Here is a 20,845-nt window from a genome sequence, read left to right as displayed (position 1 = left end):
ATGGTTACAGTGGTTATAATAATACTTCCGTTTCCAGACTATGAATAATAAGTCATTTTTATTGACATCGACATGGCTAGAGAAAGACCTTTAACCCAGGTGGCTCCAAGTTTCCAGTAAAGATCATCACCCTTTGGTATTCTCTAGTAATTTTAGTGACGTTTTGCTGGCCTCTCAATGGGTTATTACTCAAATCAAAATCACATTTATTTATATAGCCCTTCTTACATCAGCTGATATCTCAAAGTGCTGTACTGAAACCCAGCCTAAAATCTCAAAACAGCAAGCAATGCAGGAGTAGAAGCACGGTGGCTAGGAAAAACACCCGCAAGTGGTTCCTGAGGAGTCCCAAACCCTTCCTCCTGCAAGCCTCCAGAGAGTTCCTGTCTTAGCACCAAGAACTTCACTTGTGGGACCTACCAGATTGTGTATGTGAAAACATACATTTTATTTCCATGTGGTTGACTATTTGCCCTCACTTGATCTAGTACTTCAATATGGTGTCTTTGCCTTCGCAGGGTGGAAGCTCTAGGTCATCAACCAGCTAACCCTAACCCTGCTAACTCAGCTATGGACAGACAAAGACAGCTTTGATTTACACTGATTTCATTGAGCTCAATGACACTGAAGGTACATTTAAATAATTCTGTAATATCAAGGATACCTGAAAATGTAATTTTACTAAGCATGTCGAAGACAAAGGAATTGTAATCAGTTAGGATAGAAAGACTGCTATATTTCTCCAACCTTTGAAAATATTTTTTATTATTTCAGACCCCAACTGTGTCAACCACTCCAACAACAGCGCTGACTGGCTTAAAAAGTACTTTGGGCTGTTTGTTGGTTTTGCGCCCCTAGAAGAACTCAAACGACTGCATGGAAACTTCTCAGTGGTTGGTACTAGTTGATTGATTTTGACCTTTTGAACTTACGGATTCATCCAATAGTCATTTGTAACCAGTTTGAATCCATGTTCTTATTCCACTGTGTAGATGGATGTCCTGCCTATGCTGAGCCCCAGGCAGCTGGGAGAGGTGGCCTCCACCCCTGGGCAGCTCAGAAACCTTGGAGATGTCCACATGATACTGATTCATGTGCTTCCCAGAGATCTGGGCGAGTTCTTTGACATCGTTTCTCCAGCTGTTGAGGTATGGATGAAACATAAAGATATAAAACTGTATTTTTTTTGATCAGACCACTGCAAATCTACCAAGACCTGGCCGTCCCTTTCAGCTCATACAAGGAGAAGACTGATCAGAGATGCAGCCAAGAGGCCCATGATCACTCTGGAGATATACAGCTGAGGTGGGAGACTCTGTCCATAGGACAACAATCAGTCGTATATTGCACAAATCTGGCCTTTATGGAAGAGTGGCAAGAAGAAAGCCATTTCTTAAAGATATCCATAAAAAGTGTTGTTTAAAGTTTGCCACAAGCCACCTGGGAGACACACCAAACATGTGGAAGAAGGTGCTCTGGTCAGATGAAACCAAAATTGAACTTTTTGGCAACAATGCAAAACGTTATGTTTGGCATAAAAGCAACACAGCTCATCACCCTGAACACACCATCCCCATTGTCAAACAGGGTGGTGGCAGCATCATGGTTTGGGCCTGCTTTTCTTCAGCAGGGACAGGGAAGATGGTTCAAATTGATGGGAAGATGGAAGGAGCCAAATACAGGACCATTCTGGAAGAAAACCTGATGGAGTCTGCAAAAGACCTGAGACTGGGACGGAGATTTGTCTTCCAACAAGACAATGATGCAAAACATAAAGCAAAATCTACAATGGAATGGTTCAAAAATAAACATATCCAGGTGTTAGAATGGCCAAGTCAAAGTCCAGACCTAAATCCAATCGAGAATCTGTGGAAAGAACTGAAAACTGCTGTTCACAAATGCTCTCCATCCAACCTCACTGAGCTCGAGCTGTTTTGCAAGGAGGAATGGGAAAAAATTTCAGTCTCTCAATGTGCAAAACTGATAGAGACATACCCCAAGCGACTTACAGCTGTCATCGCAGCAAAAGGTGGCGCTACAAAGTATTAACTTAAGGGGGCTGAATAATTTTGCACGCCCAATTTTTCAGTTTTTGATTTGTTAAAAAAGTTTGAAATATCCAATAAATGTCGTTCCACTTCATGATTGTGTCCCACTTGTTGTTGATTCTTCACAAAAAAATACAGTTTTATATCTTTATGTTTGAAGCCTGAAATGTGACAAAAGGTCGCAAAGTTCAAGGGGGCCGAATACTTTCGCAAGGCACTGTACCTTTACTTAGTACAATCACCACATGTGTTTCTGTCCTTCAGGGTCTTCACCTTCCGGTGGATGTGCGTCAGGTGCTGCTCCAGCAGGTGTTTGACAATGCCAACCTATCAGATCCCTCCATCAAAGACCCTGAGGTACTGGTGTGGTTGGGCCAGAGACTCCGCCCACTTTTACCAAATCTAACAGAGGAGCATGTGGCCCCCCCTCTTCAACATTGTCAGACACAGAGACTGCAACACCAAAACGTAAGATCAGCACAGTGTATTATAGAAACACTAATCATTTCTAATAATGTGATGCATGTTTACAACTGACCTTCGTGTACAGTACATTACTGTTCTTAGTTGTGCTTGACAAAGCATATCAATGGGTGCTCTTTCTGGTTTCTGTCATCTACAGAGTGGCATTGCTGAACTCTATCCTACCATCACTGTCCAACGGCACACAGGCTGTTGGCCAGCATCAAATAATCATCCCTCTCAGAGGTATTCACCTAGTCATCATCTCCAGTGGTGTGAAGTACTAAGTAAAAATACTTGAAAGTACTACTTAAGTTGTTTTTTGGGGGTAACTGTACTTTACATTTACTTCACTATATTTCTAAGGACAATTATGTACTTTTTTACGTCATCATATCATGCAAAACTCATCATACCAGCTGTATGCTTGCCTGCTTGAACGGCAATAGCTCAGATGCACATGAAACATGAAATGACCCCAGGAATTAATAAACAAAGTTCAAGAGATGCAGAAAAATTATCTAACATTTAAAATGGGTGAATCTTTCCAGACAGCTGGGTGATATAACAACATATTACATTTACATTTACATTTAAGTCATTTAGCAGACGCTCTTATCCAGAGCGACTTACAAATTGGTGCATACACCTTATGACATCCAGTGGAACAGCCACTTGCATCTAAATCTTTTTTTTTTGGGGGGGGGGGTGAGAAGGATTACTTACCCTTACTTACCCTATCCTAGGTATTCCTTGAAGAGGTGGGGTTTCAGGTGTCTCCGGAAGGTGGTGATTGACTCCGCTGTCCTGGCGTCGTGAGGGAGTTTGTTCCACCATTGGGGGCCAGAGCAGCGAACAGTTTTGACTGGGCTGAGCGGGAACTGTACTTCCTCAGTGGTAGGGAGGCGAGCAGGCCAGAGGTGGATGAACGCAGTGCCCTTGTTTGGGTGTAGGGCCTGATCAGAGCCTGGAGGTACTGAGGTGCCGTTCCCCTCACAGCTCCGTAGGCAAGCACCATGGTCTTGTAGCGGATGCGAGCTTCGACTGGAAGCCAGTGGAGAGAGCGGAGGAGCGGGGTGACGTGAGAGAACTTGGGAAGGTTGAACACCAGACGGGCTGCGGCGTTCTGGATGAGTTGTAGGGGTTTAATGGCACAGGCAGGGAGCCCAGCCAACAGCGAGTTGCAGTAATCAAGACGGGAGATGACAAGTGCCTGGATTAGGACCTGCGCCGCTTCCTGTGTGAGGCAGGGTCGTACTCTGCGGATGTTGTAGAGCATGAACCTACAGGAACGGGACACCGCCTTGATGTTAGTTGAGAACGTCAGGGTGTTGTCCAGGATCACGCCAAGGTTCTTAGCGCTCTGGGAGGAGGACACAATGGAGTTGTCAACCGTGATGGCGAGATCATGGAACGGGCAGTCCTTCCCCGGGAGGAAGAGGAGCTCCGTCTTGCTGAGGTTCAGCTTGAGGTGGTGATCCGTCATCCACACTGATATGTCTGCCAGACATGCAGAGATGCGATTCGCCACCTGGTCATCAGAAGGGGGAAAGGAGAAGATTAATTGTGTGTCGTCTGCATAGCAATGATAGGAGAGACCATGTGAGGTTATGACAGAGCCAAGTGACTTGGTGTATAGCGAGAATAAGAGAGGGCCTAGAACAGAGCCCTGGGGGACACCAGTGGTGAGAGCGCGTGGTGAGGAGACAGATTCTCGCCACGCCACCTGGTAGGAGCGACGGAGATGCCCAACTCGGAGAGGGTGGAGAGGAGGATCTGATGGTTCACAGTATCGAAGGCAGCCGATAGGTCTAGAAGGATGAGAGCAGAGGAGAGAGAGTTAGCTTTAGCAGTGCGGAGCGCCTCCGTGATACAGAGAAGAGCAGTCTCAGTTGAATGACTAGTCTTGAAACCTGACTGATTTGGATCAAGAAGGTCATTCTGAGAGAGATAGCGGTAGAGCTGGCCAAGGACGGCACGCTCAAGAGTTTTGGAGAGAAAAGAGAGAAGGGATACTGGTCTGTAGTTGTTGACATCGGAGGGATCGAGTGTAGGTTTTTTCAGAAGGGTGCAACTCTCGCTCTCTTGAAGACGGGAGGGACGTAGCCAGCGGTCAGGGATGAGTTGATGAGCGAGGTGAGGTAAGGGAGAAGGTCTCCGGAAATGGTCTGGAGAAGAGAGGAGGGGATAGGGTCAAGCGGGCAGGTTGTTGGGCGGCCGGCCGTCACAAGACGAGAGATTTCATCTGGAGAGAGAGGGGAGAAAGAGGTCAGAGCATAGGGTAGGGCAGTGTGAGCAGAACCAGCGGTGTCGTTTGACTTAGCAAACGAGGATCGGATGTCGTCGACCTTCTTTTCAAAATGGTTGACGAAGTCATCTGCAGAGAGGGAGGAGGGGGGAGGATTCAGGAGGGAGGAGAAGGTGGCAAAGAGCTTCCTAGGGTTAGAGGCAGATGCTTGGAATTTAGAATGGTAGAAAGTGGCTTTAGCAGCAGAGACAGAGGAGGAAAATGTAGAGAGGAGGGAGTGAAAGGATGCCAGGTCCGCAGGGAGGCGAGTTTTCCTCCATTTCCGCTCGGCTGCCCGGAGCAAGTAGATCTTTCCTCAACAAAGTACGAGTTACCAGTAACAGTAGTAGTATCTCACTTTACTTCTCATGATCCTTCTCTCTATAATTCTCCCTAAATACATGATAATATAGAATAATGGGTTTTATATACCATGGTCTGAGGGCTGCAGTTTTGGGCTTAATGCTGGACCAAATGAGGAACAAATTAATTTACCTTATCTCATTGTTCGCAGAATCAACTCCACTACATTGCTATAGGAACAACAGCTTCTTCATGTTCCTGAGACAATCTTTCCTCAACTTTACATTCCCAAAGTTGACCAACTTCCTCTCCCTTATTCCAGCGGGAATCTGAGGTACAGTACATTGAACTTGTTTCAGCTGCACTTCAACTTTTGGAAAGTGTGTTCTGGCCTTGAGTCACTGTGTCCTATGCTATCTGTTTTTCCAGCTGCTCAACACCATGCATCCCTCAGAGCTCAGCACCATCCTCAGGAAGATTGTGCAGACTAATCTCTGCACAATCTTCCGAAACTACAAAAAACAAAATAACTTCAGAGTTCTGGAAACCATAAGGACACACACTGCTGATTGTGGTCACCATTTTCAAGCACTCACTGAGTATCCCTTTCTTAGGATTTACTGAAAGAAAAAACTCTGTTAAATGGTGCATTCTCAGTCCTTTGACTTTGATCATTATCTGTCTGTATGAGAATCTTCCGGATGATGTGAAGCGTCCAGTCCTGCCCTGCGTCTGGCCTTTGGCTTTGGCCGCTGATATCAAGGCTGAGGTTGACCGCTGGTTTGACAACAGACTGAGGAACTACCTGAAGTTCCTCAACAGAAACCTGCTCCAGTCCTCTGACACACTCAACGCCTCCTGCTTACCCTTCAGGAGACTGTAAGCTACCACACTGGAAATACCTTACATTTGCTGATGCTGTTACACAGATATATCTACATCATTTAAAGTGAATAAAAGGAAGAAAAGGTTGATGACTGGGATTCAAGCTCACTTTCATTGGCTCAGCCATAACTCAAGATGATGCGTACAGCACCATAAAGACCTACCTCAACATAGGAAGTGAGTGTTTTAGTACTAACTACTGATTACTCCAGTTTACATTATACATTTATTTATCATAGCACTTTACACATTGCATGAATGGATATTTTTCAACATAAGGTCTGTTACCAAAGAATATGCATAAATTCTGCTTCATGACAGATATTCCTCAAGGATGTATGCCTTTTATTAAAGCGGCATACAACGGCAGCGTATATGATTTCTCACATCAAACACATATTTATTGATTTCTGACTTGTAGGCTCAGCAGCACCCAAGTGTTATAGTCCCTCTGACCCAAATCTCAACTCCACCACCTGACCTGGTTCCTTAACTACATTGGTGTGTTCATCACCTTTGTGACCATTGAAGACTTCAACACATTTGGCTCAGAGTCAACGGTAAGCCCATCCACCTGCCTGTTTGATGAAGGGGCATCATATATTACCAAAAATATATAACCAAAGGTTTATCTTTTTGTTTGTTTTTTACAGCTAAAACTATTTGCCGTGAACCCTGTCAACATTGAGTTGTTCAATTTCACCGGAGCTCCTCAAAATCTGACGAAACGCTTTACTGAGCTTATCTTCCTGCAGAACTCCAACTTCCTCCCACTGCAGTGAGTTTTGAACAGTAGCCACTAAAATAATTAGTTTTATGTTACTAACTTACTTTATTTCTTGCATTTATGTCAAGGGTATGTTAACAGACAACAGTCTACATTGAATCTGAATGACGCTATGGGGAAGTTGGGCATGACATTCTAATCCAAGATAGTGTTACTCAGTGTTTTATTTCATATTTTGTTTTATTCCCATATCTTTAGGCTTCCACCAGACTTACAATGTTTTGTCCCAGCTTCAGCTTACTCTAAGCTCAATGAGTCAGAGAGTGTGGTTGTCCTGTGCAACCTGAACCATTCCTGTACTAACGTGGACTCAGAGGTGAGCACCATCAGGATCAGTATGAGCCATTATTTCCATGTGATCATAATCCATTGATTGGTTAAGTGATACTGTTACCTAATCTTCGCTGATGTCATTTACTTCCAGATTTCTTCCGCACTGGCATCGAATATCCAAATTCATCCGGGATCAAAGTCCGGGATCAATCACGGCCCTGGGCCCGCAGGTCACAAGTCTGAACACTGGACAGATCACTAAAGCCCCGCCCAGTGTGATTTTACAATCCCTGAGTACTCTGAGTAGTGTTTCTGGATGGAACTTGGGACAGTCCTTGTCCATCATACAGATTCTCATCACCCAAAACTTCCAGTTGATTCACTTCTTAATAGGTTTATTGCTAGTGGCCTATTGGTTGTGAGCATCATTCACAACCATGATTCATGCTTTAAACCATTCCATCCTCTCTACTTCCAATGTAGAGGATATTTCATAATTTAATGTTCTCTTTCTTTAGATAAACAATACCGACAGTCTAATAAACCTGGGCTCTTTAGTGGGAGGTCTTCCAACCCAAACACTCACCGCAATACCCGAGCAGCAGGTTCTGACAACATCCGCCTACCCAAAATGTGTTACCAACATGCTGACTGCTCCAACAATTGTGCAGCAGATCTATGTTAATAAGGTATGTACTTACAGTAGCTAGACTAACTGATGTGAAGTAGGCGTTATGAATTTCCCTCCCAATATTTCTACATGCCTCATTTAAATGTATTGTGAAAAAATCTAGGGTAATCAATCATAATAACAGTATTAATTTTAAAATGTTGACATGTTTTTGTATGACTTATTCAGATCATCAGTCGACATGAAACCAACGGAACTGATAGTCAATGTCCCAGATGAAATGGCAACTGACATTCCCAGCAATCTACTGAATTTCCCAACAACTGGAAATCAAACTCACTGCTCTGAACATCAACAAGAAAAAATGGAAACCTCAGCAGGTATTGAGGGGATTGTAGTATTCAAAAGCTGTGTAGACCTTCAAAATTTACACGATTATACAGTGGTGAACATGTGTATTATACATCAATAAATGTGTCTGCACCTCTGTTTCTCTCTGTTTCATTAGGCTGTGCTGTTCTTTGATACAGTAGCAAATATACCAACAGATTTCAAACTCACAGGTAGCCAAGAGGTGGTCATTCAGTAACAACTCTTTATGGTGTGGTCTTGTCCACTAGGCGTACCCCAAAGGCCTCTCAGACCAGCAGGTTCAGGTGCTTGGGTCAGTGTCTCGCGTGGCTTCCATGGAGCAGATTAACAAGTGGAACATCACTACAGTGGACACACTAGCAGCACTGATGGACAATGGCAATGGAGAATGGGACTCCGACAAAGTAGGGATATTTAACTTTACACCAACAATGTCTTTAAATGGTGTTAAAAAAACAACATGATAAACATTTTGCTTCTAAAAGATGTGCATTTGGTAGATTTTAACGGGTTGGCTTTTTGATTTAAATGTATCTTTCATCTTCCTTTCTCAATTTCAGGCCAAAGTTATTGTCACCAAGTTCTTAAATGCTGGCAATTCGCTTGGAGCCTCTGAATTTAATTCAATTGGAGGGCCTAACCTGTGCGCACTGGACCTCAGTGTGTTGCAAGGCATCAGAAATGACAGTCTCCGGTAAGATCATCGACAGTTCTTGCTGTGTGAGAGAGACACCTTGTGGTCGAGTCACTCCAGTTCACATTTATCTTTGTTGTGCTCTTGCAGTGGTTAACCTCAACAGAGTATCCAGGCCTAAACGCCCCTTAAAATGTTGGACCATTTTCATATGCTTTTTTTGTTTGAGTGTTCATAGTTAGTGTTTTTCTTGTGCCTTCTGAACACAACAGAGATGCAGATGCTCTGGAAATCACTAGCTGTTCCTCAGCACATAAGAAGGCCTTCTTTGCAGTAGCTGAGATCGCCTTTCCTATCAACTTCATCCAAACCTACGCCACTGCAGGTTTGCCTTTTCTGCATACATACAGAAATACAATGGTTTCTTGGATATCCTGTAATAAATGTGATTTAAAAGATTTAGTTCACTCGGGCTGTGACATTAGAGAACACTTGTGCCACCCCAGTCCTCATTCTCACCATGTTCGTAACCCTTTTTTAGGAGGTGCCATTATCACCTACATACGGAGTCTGTCTAGGGTGAATATTAGCATGGACATCAACACTTTTATTGGTTTGGATTCAGCTGCTGTCCAGGTATGTGCTCATTCCCGTAACCATACCATTCATCAATAACCTGTGATGGATGGCAGTGACTCATATTAATTGTCATCTATCATTTTTTTCTGTAATTCTCTGCCTCCAAATAGGCTCGTAGTGTGAGTGAAGTGTCTGGACTCCTCGGCTCCAACCTAAATTGACTGAAAACCTTTGAGAATACCACTGTAATGCAGAATTGGGTGTCAAAGCAGTTAGTCTGAGCTTGACAAGCTGGGTATCAGTCTGACCGGAGGAAGGGTGGATTCAAACACCACCCCCATGACAACAAATACTGCCACCACCATCAAAAATACAACTTCCAGTAAGGTGTCAAATGTTACATTCATGGTTAGCATGCTTTGCATGCGCTAAATTCATTTTAAAATGTGATTCCATTAGAAAGTTTACAAATCATTTGGTTTCAACGAGGGACATTAGTTATCTGTAATGTACCATCAACATAATTATATTTATAATGTATAGGAATGTGTTTGGGAACAGAAAGTAACAGTAATGACAGAAGACATGCAAATCTTAACCTTGTTATTCTGTTCTCTCTCTCCTTATCTTTTAGGCCAGAGCAGAGGCACATATCCAGCTTGTCTGCTTTTCCTGTTTGGTCTCTTGTTCATTGCAGTGCAAATGTAGATTATAATATTGCAAGAGAAGCTTTATAATTTAGACCAAATTGCATAATTATACATTTACATTACATTTAAGTCATTTAGCAGACGCTCTTATCCAGAGCGACTTACAAATTGGTGCATTCACCTTATGACATCCAGTGGAACAGCCACTTTACAATAGTGCATCTAAATCTTTTAAGGGGGTGAGAAGGATTAATGGCATATATTATTATATATTATTATTATTATAACTGTACTTCCTCAGTGGTAGGGAGGCGAGCAGGCCAGAGGTGGATGAACGCAGTATCACGTCTTAATATTACATCTATTTTTGTAATCTATTTTTAAAGAAGACATTAAAGCTGACATTATATTTGACAGCCAAATGAGTGCACTATGCAATAAATATCCCATATAATATATAGTGTTCTATCAACTCCATTGTTCCAATTGTATTTTCTATTGGTTAATCATTAATATTAATATAACTACTGTAGGTTATTTATCAACTACTACATTTTTTAAAATATATATATATATATATATACTTTTTTGTTTATTTAATTTTGTATGTTGGGAATGGGAAAGAAATACAGATTAATATGAGGGTGTTCTGTTATGGGTTTTACTAAGGGCCACTTTAATCTGCCAGAAATGCTTTTCTCAAAGAAAGGGAGAAAGATGTGACTTTTCAATTCAAATGAAAAAGCGTCCAATTTGATTTTCTAGTTTTATATTTGCTCGTCAATGTTATTATTATTTACGGAACATGGTTTTACTTTGTTCAGTTGATGGTCCACAATAGTGATAGGCCTAAGAAACTGCATGGGTCAATCAGGATCAAAGAAATCAAATGGGTAAGACAAAACGTGTGTTCCCTATGCCCATCATCAGCAAATGAAAATACCAGAGGCCCGACTCCGCGGAAAATCTTTCGCCCTGCAGCAAGTGGCGTTTTTCCGTTGTTTCGCACACCATGCAAGGAGGTTTGTATGGAGGTCAATGAGAGGGTCGAATTTGTTCAACAACAAAAAATAATGGCTTGTTTTCTACGTGAGGTTTATTTGGTCGAATATAACTTTCTTAAATTGTTAGGAGTGTACTGATATAAGTAGGACAGGTGACATCCCGTCAACTTTGAGAAGAAAAAAAACACTTTATATCGGAGTTATCTCGAGATAGCTATGCATATTCCTTGTATGAAGCTAGTAGCAGTCTATCCAATGAATACAGGAGGTTTACGTCAACAATCCTCATGGAAATGTATCCACCAATCCAAAGAAATGATAGGCGGGAGCTAGACAGCCCTCTGTTTCGCTTTGTGAAAAACGACTCCCATTGTCATGTATATTTAAGCAATAATGCACGAATATGTGTGGTATAATTAGAGCAGTAGAACTAAATGTTTTGTCATATCAATGGTATACATTCTGCTATACCATAGCTTTCAGCCAATCAGAATTCAGGGCTCAAACCACCCAGTTTATAATCTTTGATAATACCCAGTGTTAGCACCACGTGTGCTTTTATTTTGAAATGTTCAAATATTTTATTGTATTTTTATTATTAACGACAAATCGATTTAACAAGTACATGGGGGAACACAAGTCTATATATATTAATACCCAAAAGACAAATGTTGAAATCAACATCCCGGAAATTGGTCACAATTGCGTCAAAGGTCACACGCTTTTATTTTGAAATGTTCAAATATTTTATTGTATTTTTATTATTAACGACAAATCGATTTAACAAGTACATGGGGGAACACAAGTCTATATATAAACAATACCCAAAAGACAAATGTTGAAATCAACATCCCGGAAATTGGTCACAATTACGTCAAAGGTCACACGAAATATTTTTTGGAACTAACTCGTTTGAAAGGTTTCACTCGCATATGGCATGGACTCAGGACAAATTTCAGGCGAAAAGAAGAAAAGTCCTCCTATCAAAGTTCTTTCCAGCCAACTCCGAGAGGGAAAAGAAAGCCGATTGAATGGCAAGCTCGAATTTAATATAAAAAGACTGGGACAATTGAAAAATACTGCACTTGTAGTCTCTGTGGTTTGGATGCAAGGGACAATACTGGAAGTTAGGTCCGATCACAACACGGTTCTTCTTTTGGATGAGACGGGGACATTCGTTGTCAATGGCGTCAACAACATTCCCAAGGGTAACCCATGCCTACTTCAGGGTGAGATGCACTTTTATTTTCCTTCTAGCTGCAGCTAAAATATGTACAACATTTAACAAAACCTTTAATTTGTTACCCCCTGATTTTTTTACACAGGTACTTATGTCATGGTGATGGGGATGATCCAGGCCCTCTCTCCAGAACCTGTCCTTCGCGCGGTAAAGATGGCTGACCTTTCTGAACGTGCTGCGATTCACAGAAAAATGTGGAAGTTGGAGGTGGAAGACCTTCAGCAAACACTCACGTAGAAAGAAGCATAAGCAGTATGTTGATATCAATGCCTGTTTGTTTTCATTTATTTTTATCAAAATGTAAATATTGCTACTGGTTTTGAGCGGTGTCTATATTTCATTGCCAAAGGTAATGGATCATAGCCTAGAAGTACGTGCCCATCACCGTTTATGATAGAAAGTGCATTATATGCATATATTATAGCCTAACACTGTTTATGATAGGCTATAATTAAGCAATAAGGCACTAGGGGGTCTGGCATATGGTCAATATACCATGGCTAAGTATACTGTCAGCATTCAGTGCTCGAACCACCCAGTTTATAATATATGCATATAATACACTAAACATGTCAGAAGAGCTGGAGGAGGATTATGATTGGAAAAAAGCTAGTCCGGGAAAGAAAGCACAAACTCAAACAAAAGACAAAGAATTTAAATTAAAGAATGAACAATGATCTCATTTGGTGGTAAAATTATCTCTTTTATTTGTGCTTATGTCATGCATACACATTGAAAAAGTGCCATTAAGTGAATTCTACAGAAGCACACAATTGTATGTGATGAATGAAAATAAATGGGGCCTATACAATCAATGACACCCTTGTAAAACCATGGACTTAGGAACGCTCCAAGGTGCCTGGATTTCAATCAAAACATCCGGAAATAAGACTTCTTCCGCAGGATAACCACTCATTCATTCATCCTAAAAGCATTTAGGCCAAAGACAACATATCTATATATCTCTCTCTTGAAAAAAAAGAAGCAATTTACGCACCATAAAAGTATTTAATAATTGAAAATTAATCTTGATATGTAATAGTCTGTTAGGTTTATGTACTCTTGTTTGTATATTTCTGGGTTGCTTTTGTATTTGTTGTGTTCATAATAAAATACTTTGACAGTAGCTCGAGCCATCTTCCATGAACAAGCAGCCTGTATGTATCACATGCTATTTTAGCCTCTGGAGCATCTATCAGTATTTACATGACACCACCACATAACATTGAGCTAGGACTGATATGAGACCAAGAAGGTAAACACAGCAATTCTATGAGCTCCTATAAATATTTCACGTTTCAAAATTGTGTCCATAGACAAACATTAAGTGATATATTTTAATGTACATGTCAATTAATATAATATAGCTACTACTGTTGCTTTAAAATAGAGATTGACAGCATAAATAACATTTGTTTCGATATATTGTGCATCACATGGTCTCATTTCCTGCACTGAAACAGGAGCCTTGAAGTTCAGTTCTTTCGTGAGTAGCTACTAGTGTATTTAATACACTGTATTAGCATTTTTTTTTTAGAATGAAATCGGTTCCTTTAGGAAGAGCCATGGCTTTTATATGTTGATACAGGCAGGGCTGTTGCTGCATAGCACATTGATGAAGACACGCGAAAGCGTCGTCTGTCTTAATGGAATTGTAAGGAATCTCATCTAGTGCGTCTTAATTCTCCTTCCGACCCGATGTATCATGCATGTACATACATAAATGTGTATTACTGAGCAATGTGATTCGACGTGCACAGTTGAAACATGCGTTAGCATTGATGGCATAAAGGCGTTCCGTTCATAGTTCATTATTGCATACGCTGTTGTGCAGAATATGGCGTATAGATAATATGTGATTACCTATCACAGGGTGCTAGGCTATCAACTAAATTTTGTATAAATACATTATTTCAAGCCGTTTGCTTCTATGTTGGATTTGGAGGTTAGATTATGTGTTGAGTCCTATTACATTGGTCTATGGTTGAGTCAGCAGATGTCTGCCGAAAATTCATTAAACAGATTCAGATGTGCAGATACAAGCACTGACCACAGGGTTTATTTTGTTATTTTTGTGAGTTAAATATTCAACCTAATTTGCTTTTTGTGACCCCCAGGTCTCCCAAGCAGTACCGTAAGACACCAAAATCAGCAAGGGATCACACCACGCTGTCCTTGTCAAGTACCCTGTTCTGTCACAATGCTCTGAGTCACCTTCCCGTTGCAACATGTACATCACAGACCACAGCCCAACTACTGGGGTGGTGACAATCGTAGTGATCCTCATTGCTGTTGCTGCCCTCAGTGTTCTCATCTGCGGATGTTGGTGCTACCTGCTCCTGCAGCGGATTGGCCAGTCTGAAGATGAGGAGAGTATTGTAGGAGAGGGCGAGACCAAGGAGCCCTTCCTGATGGTACAGTACTCCACCAGGGGCCCTCACGTCGAGCACAAAACCAAGCTCGCCCACAACGGCACTGAGAATCACACTTAACTGAGTCATTAAGAAACTGTCATCACCTAATATTAACCAAGATGATCACCTCATTCACATTTCCTGCTGATCATCATCTTTCATCGTGCCATTGAAGGATGATAAACGGACTGCAGCTCAATGTCTTATAAGGAAATGTGATATTTTTGTTTCTCATTCCATTGTGTGGATCTCAGGATGTGAGGTTGTGAACAGTTCATTGTTAGGTTTCTTAAGTATACATATTTTGAACTCAAAAATGTACATCTGATTGATGTTGATAGTTTTTGTTAACTCAGCAATCCACTACTGAATTGTGACGGTAGACAGCGCTCTGAACAAATGAGTGGGCAAAACCTTCTTTAGAGCTTGTTGGAAGAATGTATGACAAATTGATGACAAAACAATTTACTTAATATCAAGTTGCTCAAATGATTTGAAATTTGCTTAATTTGTTTGTTTGTTTTGCATAGTTGAACTTGGTTTTATTTACCTTCAGTATTCAAATGTGAGTTAATAGCCATTTTAATAATTTGCTTAATGCCAGATTTGCCCGAAGATAAAAAGTGTGATTCACTAGTTTATGTCTGTTTGTCGCTGCTACTTACTAAATCATCTATTTCCTCCTGTGGTTGCACAGATAACCACTGAAATAAAACCAGTCATTGAAAGGGCAATTCTTCTTTGATAAACCATCACATTTCACAAGCACAACAAGGTCCCGGGTCTGAGTTTTAGTGAGGTTCGCACTCTAAAATACTATTTGGAGAACAGCAAAAATTTGGCCATGATTACTACACATTTAGATAGCTGGCTAGACTAATTTAACAATCTAAAAACATGTAATTGACATGGGCTAATTGAGTGACAGTCAGTGAGTGACATATAAGAAGAGGGAAACTGCTGATTCACAACCAAGTTTGAAATTGCACCTTGTGTATTTTACTATTCTAACTCTCAACAGTAAGTTGAAACCCCAACTGTTCCTAAAAAAATGATAGATTATTATATATTTTTTTAATGTTGGCAAGGTCCGTACCTAGGTGTCCTCATTTATAGCTACAACACTGAGTAGCTGCTACAACTGACATGGGTTGAGTCCTGCCAAGAAGCTACCAAGAGCCAATTACATATTTTCTATATTCAGTTGCAATATAGGAAATCCTGATGGCCAGATTCTATGGTAGCTGAGTAGGTTGATATTTGATGAAACAATGTTATAAAGTATTATGAAATGTAAATAACATTGTGAAGATTATTGTTCTCTTTGTCATTTGATGTACCATTGTATCATTTCTTGACTTGCTAAATAAAGGTTAAATTAAAAAAATACAAATCCACTTTAAATGTTATATCGGTCCATAGACCTTATGATTCCTTTAGATTAATTCCTTACAGGTGTATGTATTGTTGAAATATCATAATAATGTGACAATTTGTAGATTTTATATGATTACACAAATGGTAATAGTATTGGTTCCAATAAGTTTTGCTGACAAACTTGAGATGACCCCACTTCTGTCTTGAGAGTTCAGCAGCTTGTGAAATACAGTATACATTTAAAAGTACTACTAAAAGTATGACCACCTGCATAAGTAATATGCAGTATGCATAGACTTAATTGGAAGGCTCAATGCCTACAGTGTCATACCAGTGCAGAGAGATGATTCATCATCTCCCATATAACCTGAAGGCAGTTAGAGTTAGAACCTACCCAATACACAGGGCGCATTCCTCAGCCCAGGCATTGCTGACATGCCAGATCCTACAACGCCTGAATAGGTATTTAATATTTCAGCTAACAACATCATATGTTACAGCAATCTGTCAGTCGATGACACAGTCGATGAAGTGGCACGAAACCTTTGGTTGATGCATGCAACACCTGTGCAGGGGACCTGCCTACTACAGTGCCTATAGAAAGTCTACACCCCATTGAACTTTTTTAAAATGTTGATTTAATTGTAATTTGTCATTAATCTACATTAAGTCATCCATAATGCCAGTGAAAATAACATTCTACACATTTTTACTAAATTAAATAACTAAAATATAGTAATTGCATAAGTATTCACCCCCTTTGTTTAGGCAAGCCTAAATTAGTTCAAAGTCAAATGTGGCTTAACGAATCACATAACTTGTGTGTGAAATGACAGGGTTTGACATGATTTCTGAATGACTACCCCTTCCTCTGTCCCCGATACAAACATCTGTAAGGTCCCTCGGACAAGTATTGAATTTCAAGCACAGATTCAAGGACAAAGACCAGGGAGCTTTTCAAAAGCCTCATAAAGAAGGGCAGTGATTGGTAGATGGGTAACAATAACAAATCAGACATTTAATACATATCTTTAAGCATGACCAAGTTAATAATTATACTGTGGATGATGTACTAAACCACCCAGATGCATCGAATATGCAGTTGTCCATCTGAACTGAGCTGCAGGACAGGAATGAAACTGCTTAAGGATGTCACCATGAGGCCATTGGTGATTTTAAAAAAGCTACAGCAAACTGGTCTCAGACTAGAAGTTACATAGTAAATGTAAATCTGGGACACTCAAATTAGTTTGATATGTTATGTTTGGCATAGTTACATAAGATAGGTTACTTAAGGCGAACACGAAAGGAGTGTGGTTGTGTACTGCGAACGTCTAGCAACGGAAATGTTGCTTGTTCGAATGTCATAACGGACAATTTGAACTAATTAGCATCTTTGCAACTACCTACTACTTTCGAGCTACTTTGCAACTACTTAGCATGTTATCTAACCCTTCCCCTGACCTTAACTCTTTTAGCTAACCTTAACCCTTTAACCTAACCCCTAGCTAATGTTAGCCACCTAGCTAACGTTAGCCACCTAGCTAATGTCATCCATAACAAATTGGAATTCGTAACACAAGTTTTGCAAATTCGTAACATATTATACATTTTGCAAATTCATAAAATATATTGACAATTTGCAAATGGTAAAATATCATATCAATTGTAAATCGTAACATGTCATACTAAATAGTTTTTCAGGATGAAAAAAAACAGGGTGGAGCTAAGCACAGGCAAAATCCCAGAAGGAAACCTGCTTCAGTCTGCTTTACACCAGACACTGGGAGAGGAATTCACCTTTCAGCAGGACAATAACCTACAACACAAAACCAGATCTACACTGAAGTTGCTTACCAAGAAGACAGTGAATGTACCCGGGTGGCCAAGTTACAGTTGTGACTTAAATCTGCTGAATAATCAATGGCAAGACTTGAAAATGTCTGTCTGGCCATGATCCCCAACACCTTGACAGAGCTTGAAGAACTTTAAAAAGAATGATGGGCAAATATTGCACAATACAGGTGTGCAAAGCTCTTATGAGACTTTACCAAGAAGACTCGAAGCTGTAATTGCTGCCGAAGGTGTTTGTAAAAATGTATTGACTAAGGGTGGTGAATACTTATCCAATAAAGGTGTTTTTTTATTTTTCATTCATCTTAAAATATATATATATATATATATATACACGTTTAGCAAATTCATAACGTATTGTATGAATTGAAATTCATAACATACCATATGAAATTGAGTTTTTCAGAATGAAACGAAAGTGATGGAGCTAAGGACAGGTAAAAACCTAAGAGTGAAACTTGCTTCAGTCTGCTTTACACCAGACACTGGGAGGGGAATTCAAAGAATTCAAGAATAATAAAAAGAATAATGGGCAAATATTGCACAATACAGGTGTGCAAAGCTCTTATTAGACTTCACCAAGAAGACACAAAGCTGTAATCGCTGCCAAAGGTGTTGGTAAAATGTATTGACTAAGGGTGGTGAATATTTACTGTGTATTTGGAAAGTATTCAGTCCCTTTGACTTTTTCCATTTTGTTACGTTACAGCCTTATTCTAAAATGTATTAAATAAAAAATTTCTCATCAATCAACACACAATACCCCATGATGACAGTGAAAACAGGTTTGTAGAAATGTTTAACCAATTTATTACAAATTAAAAACAGAAATACCTTATTTACATAAGTATTCAGACACTTTGCTATGAGACTTGAAATTGAGCTCAGGTGCATTCTGTTTCTATTGATCACCCGTGAGATGTTTCCACAATTTGATTGGAGTCTACCAGTGCTAAATGCAATTGATTGGACATGATTTGGAAAGCACACACCTGTCTATTTAAAGTCCCACAGTTGAAAGTGCATGTCAGAGATTTTCTGTCTGTATTGAATAGTTTATCATCTGGTAAATCTTATAGGAGTGGCCTACTATTGGAGGTATTAATGTTATTATGGAGAATTGAGAGAATGGGTGTATTTGTGAGATTCTACTGGGTCCCAGCACGTTCCCATTCAGGTGTGGAAGGGGATGAAATTGTAGACCAGTTAGCTAAAAGAGCTTTGAAACGAGATATAATTGATATTAATGTGCCACTGGGTACAGGCCAAATGTAAGATCAGAGCCATTTTGATAGATGTGTGTCAGAAGAGATGGGACTCTGAGCACAAGGGCCAGCATTTATATGCCCTCCAAAGAAAGGTCGGTGGACCATGATTCAAAGGTCAGATTAGGAAGGAAGGTGGTGTTTGCTCAATTGCTCTCGTCATTACATCTGGTTGGCAAACATGTGAAGGGTTGGTGTCTGGAGTGTATGGTCAATGAAACAGTGACGGTTAAATTGTTGTAAGTATGTTGAAGAGAGGGAAATATTGAAGTGTAGGGTCATTGAGGTTGAACAGGGTTGGAAGAGATTATGGGGATAGGGGAGGGTCTATTAGAAGTTAGTAGGTCTATTTTTTTTTTCTGAAAGTACTGAGTTAAACATTTTTTTTGTATTATTTCACCTTTATTTAACCAGGTAGGCCAATAGAGAACAAGTTCTCATTTACAACTGTGACCTGGTCAAGATAAAGCATAGCAGTGCGACACAAACAACAACACAGAGTTACACATGGAATAAACAAACGTACAGTCAATAACACAATAGAAAAGTCTATATACAGCGTGTGCAAATGAGGTAATATTAGGGAGGTAAGGCAATAAACAGGTTGTAGTGGCGAAGTAATTACAATTGAGCAATTAAACACTGGAGTGATAGATGTGCAGAAGATGAACGTGCAAGTAGAGATACTGGGGTGCAAAGGAGCAAAAAAATGTAATTAAAATAAATAACAATATGGGCATGAGGTAGTTGGGTGGCCTATTTACAGATGGGCTATGTACAGGTGCAATGATCTGTAAGCTGCTCTGACAACTGATGCTGAAAGTTAGTGAGGGAGATATGAGTCTCCAGCTTCAGTGATTTTTGCAATTCGTTCCAGTCATTGGCAGCAGAGAACTGGAAGGAAAGGCGGCCAAACGCGGAATTGGCTTTGGGGGTGACCAGTGAAATATACCTTCTGGAGCACGTGCTACGGGTGGGTGCTGCTATGGTGACCAGTGAGCTGAGATAAGGCGGGGCATTACCTAGCAAATACTTATAGATGACCTGGAGCCAGTGGGTTTGGCGACGAATATGAAGCGAGGACCAGCCAACAAGAGCATACAGGTCGCAGTGGCGGGTAGTATATGGGGCTTTGGAGACAAAACGGATGGCACCGTGATAGACTGCATCCAATTTGCTGAGTAGAATGTTGGAGACTGTTTTGTAAATGACATCACCGAAGTCAAGGATCGGTAGGATAGTCAGTTTTACGAGGGTATGTTTGGCAACATAAGTGAAGGATGCTTTGTTGCGAAGTAGGAAGCCGATTCTAGATTTAATTTTGGATTGAAGATGCTTAATGTAAGTTTGGAAGGAGAGTTTACAGTCTACCAATTGTTATTTATCACATGCGCCGAATACGACAGTGACCTTACAGTGAAATGCTTACTTACAAGCCCTTAACCAACAATGCAGTTTTAAGAAAATACCTAAAAAAAAGTAAGAGATAATAATAACAAATAATTAAAGAGCAGCAGTAAATAACAATAGCAGTGCTATATACAGGTGGTACCGGTACAGAGTCAATGTGCGGGGGCACCGGTGTTGAGGTAATATGTACATAAGGGTAGAGTTATTAAAGTGACTATACATAGATAATAACAGAGAGTAGCAGCAGCGTTCCAGAGGGGAAGCAAGGTAGAACGATTTAGAAATGTTGCAAATGGTGATTGACCACACTCCAGCACAGAAGGTGGGGGCATGCACCTTTAACATTGGTTTGCTGACTGCCATTATATCA

The 20,845-nt window shown here is 40.4% G+C and overlaps 3 protein-coding genes across 7 annotated transcripts; all 3 read left to right on the top strand.

Annotated features, from left to right (window-relative positions):
- Positions 1–5,593: 5,593 nt before the first annotated feature.
- LOC118365337 (mesothelin-like protein) lies at positions 5,594–10,125 on the top strand. 2 transcript variants are annotated; one of them, XR_008088249.1, is made up of 12 exons: positions 5,594–6,162; positions 6,407–6,545; positions 6,639–6,763; positions 6,971–7,088; positions 7,197–7,734; positions 7,905–8,056; positions 8,297–8,452; positions 8,609–8,742; positions 8,955–9,067; positions 9,224–9,318; positions 9,432–9,643; positions 9,896–10,125. XR_008088249.1 is itself a non-coding variant. In XM_035747466.2 (6 exons), the coding sequence occupies exons 1-5, from the start codon at positions 8,363–8,365 to the stop codon at positions 9,480–9,482; spliced, it is 483 nt and encodes a 160-aa protein (XP_035603359.1). In that variant the 5' UTR covers positions 8,291–8,362; the 3' UTR covers positions 9,483–9,643; positions 9,896–10,122. The 2 variants fall into 2 exon arrangements, 1 of the variants encoding a protein (XP_035603359.1); XM_035747466.2 differs by lacking the exons at positions 5,594–6,162; positions 6,407–6,545; positions 6,639–6,763; ... (1 more) ...; positions 7,197–7,734; positions 7,905–8,056 and having other exon boundaries at positions 8,291–8,452; positions 9,896–10,122.
- A 1,574-nt stretch (positions 10,126–11,699) lies between these two features.
- rmi2 (RecQ mediated genome instability 2) lies at positions 11,700–13,281 on the top strand. Its single transcript, XM_035747471.2, has 2 exons — positions 11,700–12,144; positions 12,241–13,281. Exons 1-2 carry the CDS (start codon positions 11,853–11,855, stop codon positions 12,390–12,392), a joined length of 444 nt encoding a protein of 147 aa, XP_035603364.1. The 5' UTR covers positions 11,700–11,852; the 3' UTR covers positions 12,393–13,281.
- On the top strand, positions 12,260–15,960 carry LOC118365335 (stannin-like). Of its 4 annotated transcripts, none has more exons than XM_052490927.1 (2): positions 12,260–12,407; positions 14,273–15,960. In XM_052490927.1, exon 2 carries the CDS (start codon positions 14,384–14,386, stop codon positions 14,645–14,647), a length of 264 nt encoding a protein of 87 aa, XP_052346887.1. In that variant the 5' UTR covers positions 12,260–12,407; positions 14,273–14,383; the 3' UTR covers positions 14,648–15,960. The 4 variants fall into 4 exon arrangements, with proteins under 4 accessions (XP_052346887.1, XP_052346888.1, XP_035603367.1 ...); XM_052490928.1 differs by lacking the exon at positions 12,260–12,407 and adding an exon at positions 13,346–13,410; XM_035747474.2 differs by lacking the exon at positions 12,260–12,407 and adding an exon at positions 13,434–13,641.
- The last annotated feature ends 4,885 nt before the right edge of the window (positions 15,961–20,845 follow it).

This window comes from Oncorhynchus keta, chromosome 32 (genome assembly GCF_023373465.1).
Source record: "Oncorhynchus keta strain PuntledgeMale-10-30-2019 chromosome 32, Oket_V2, whole genome shotgun sequence".
Taxonomy (NCBI): domain Eukaryota; kingdom Metazoa; phylum Chordata; class Actinopteri; order Salmoniformes; family Salmonidae; genus Oncorhynchus; species Oncorhynchus keta.
The sequence above is the reverse complement of the archived record's forward strand: the minus strand, read 5'-3'. Positions and strand labels throughout refer to the sequence as shown.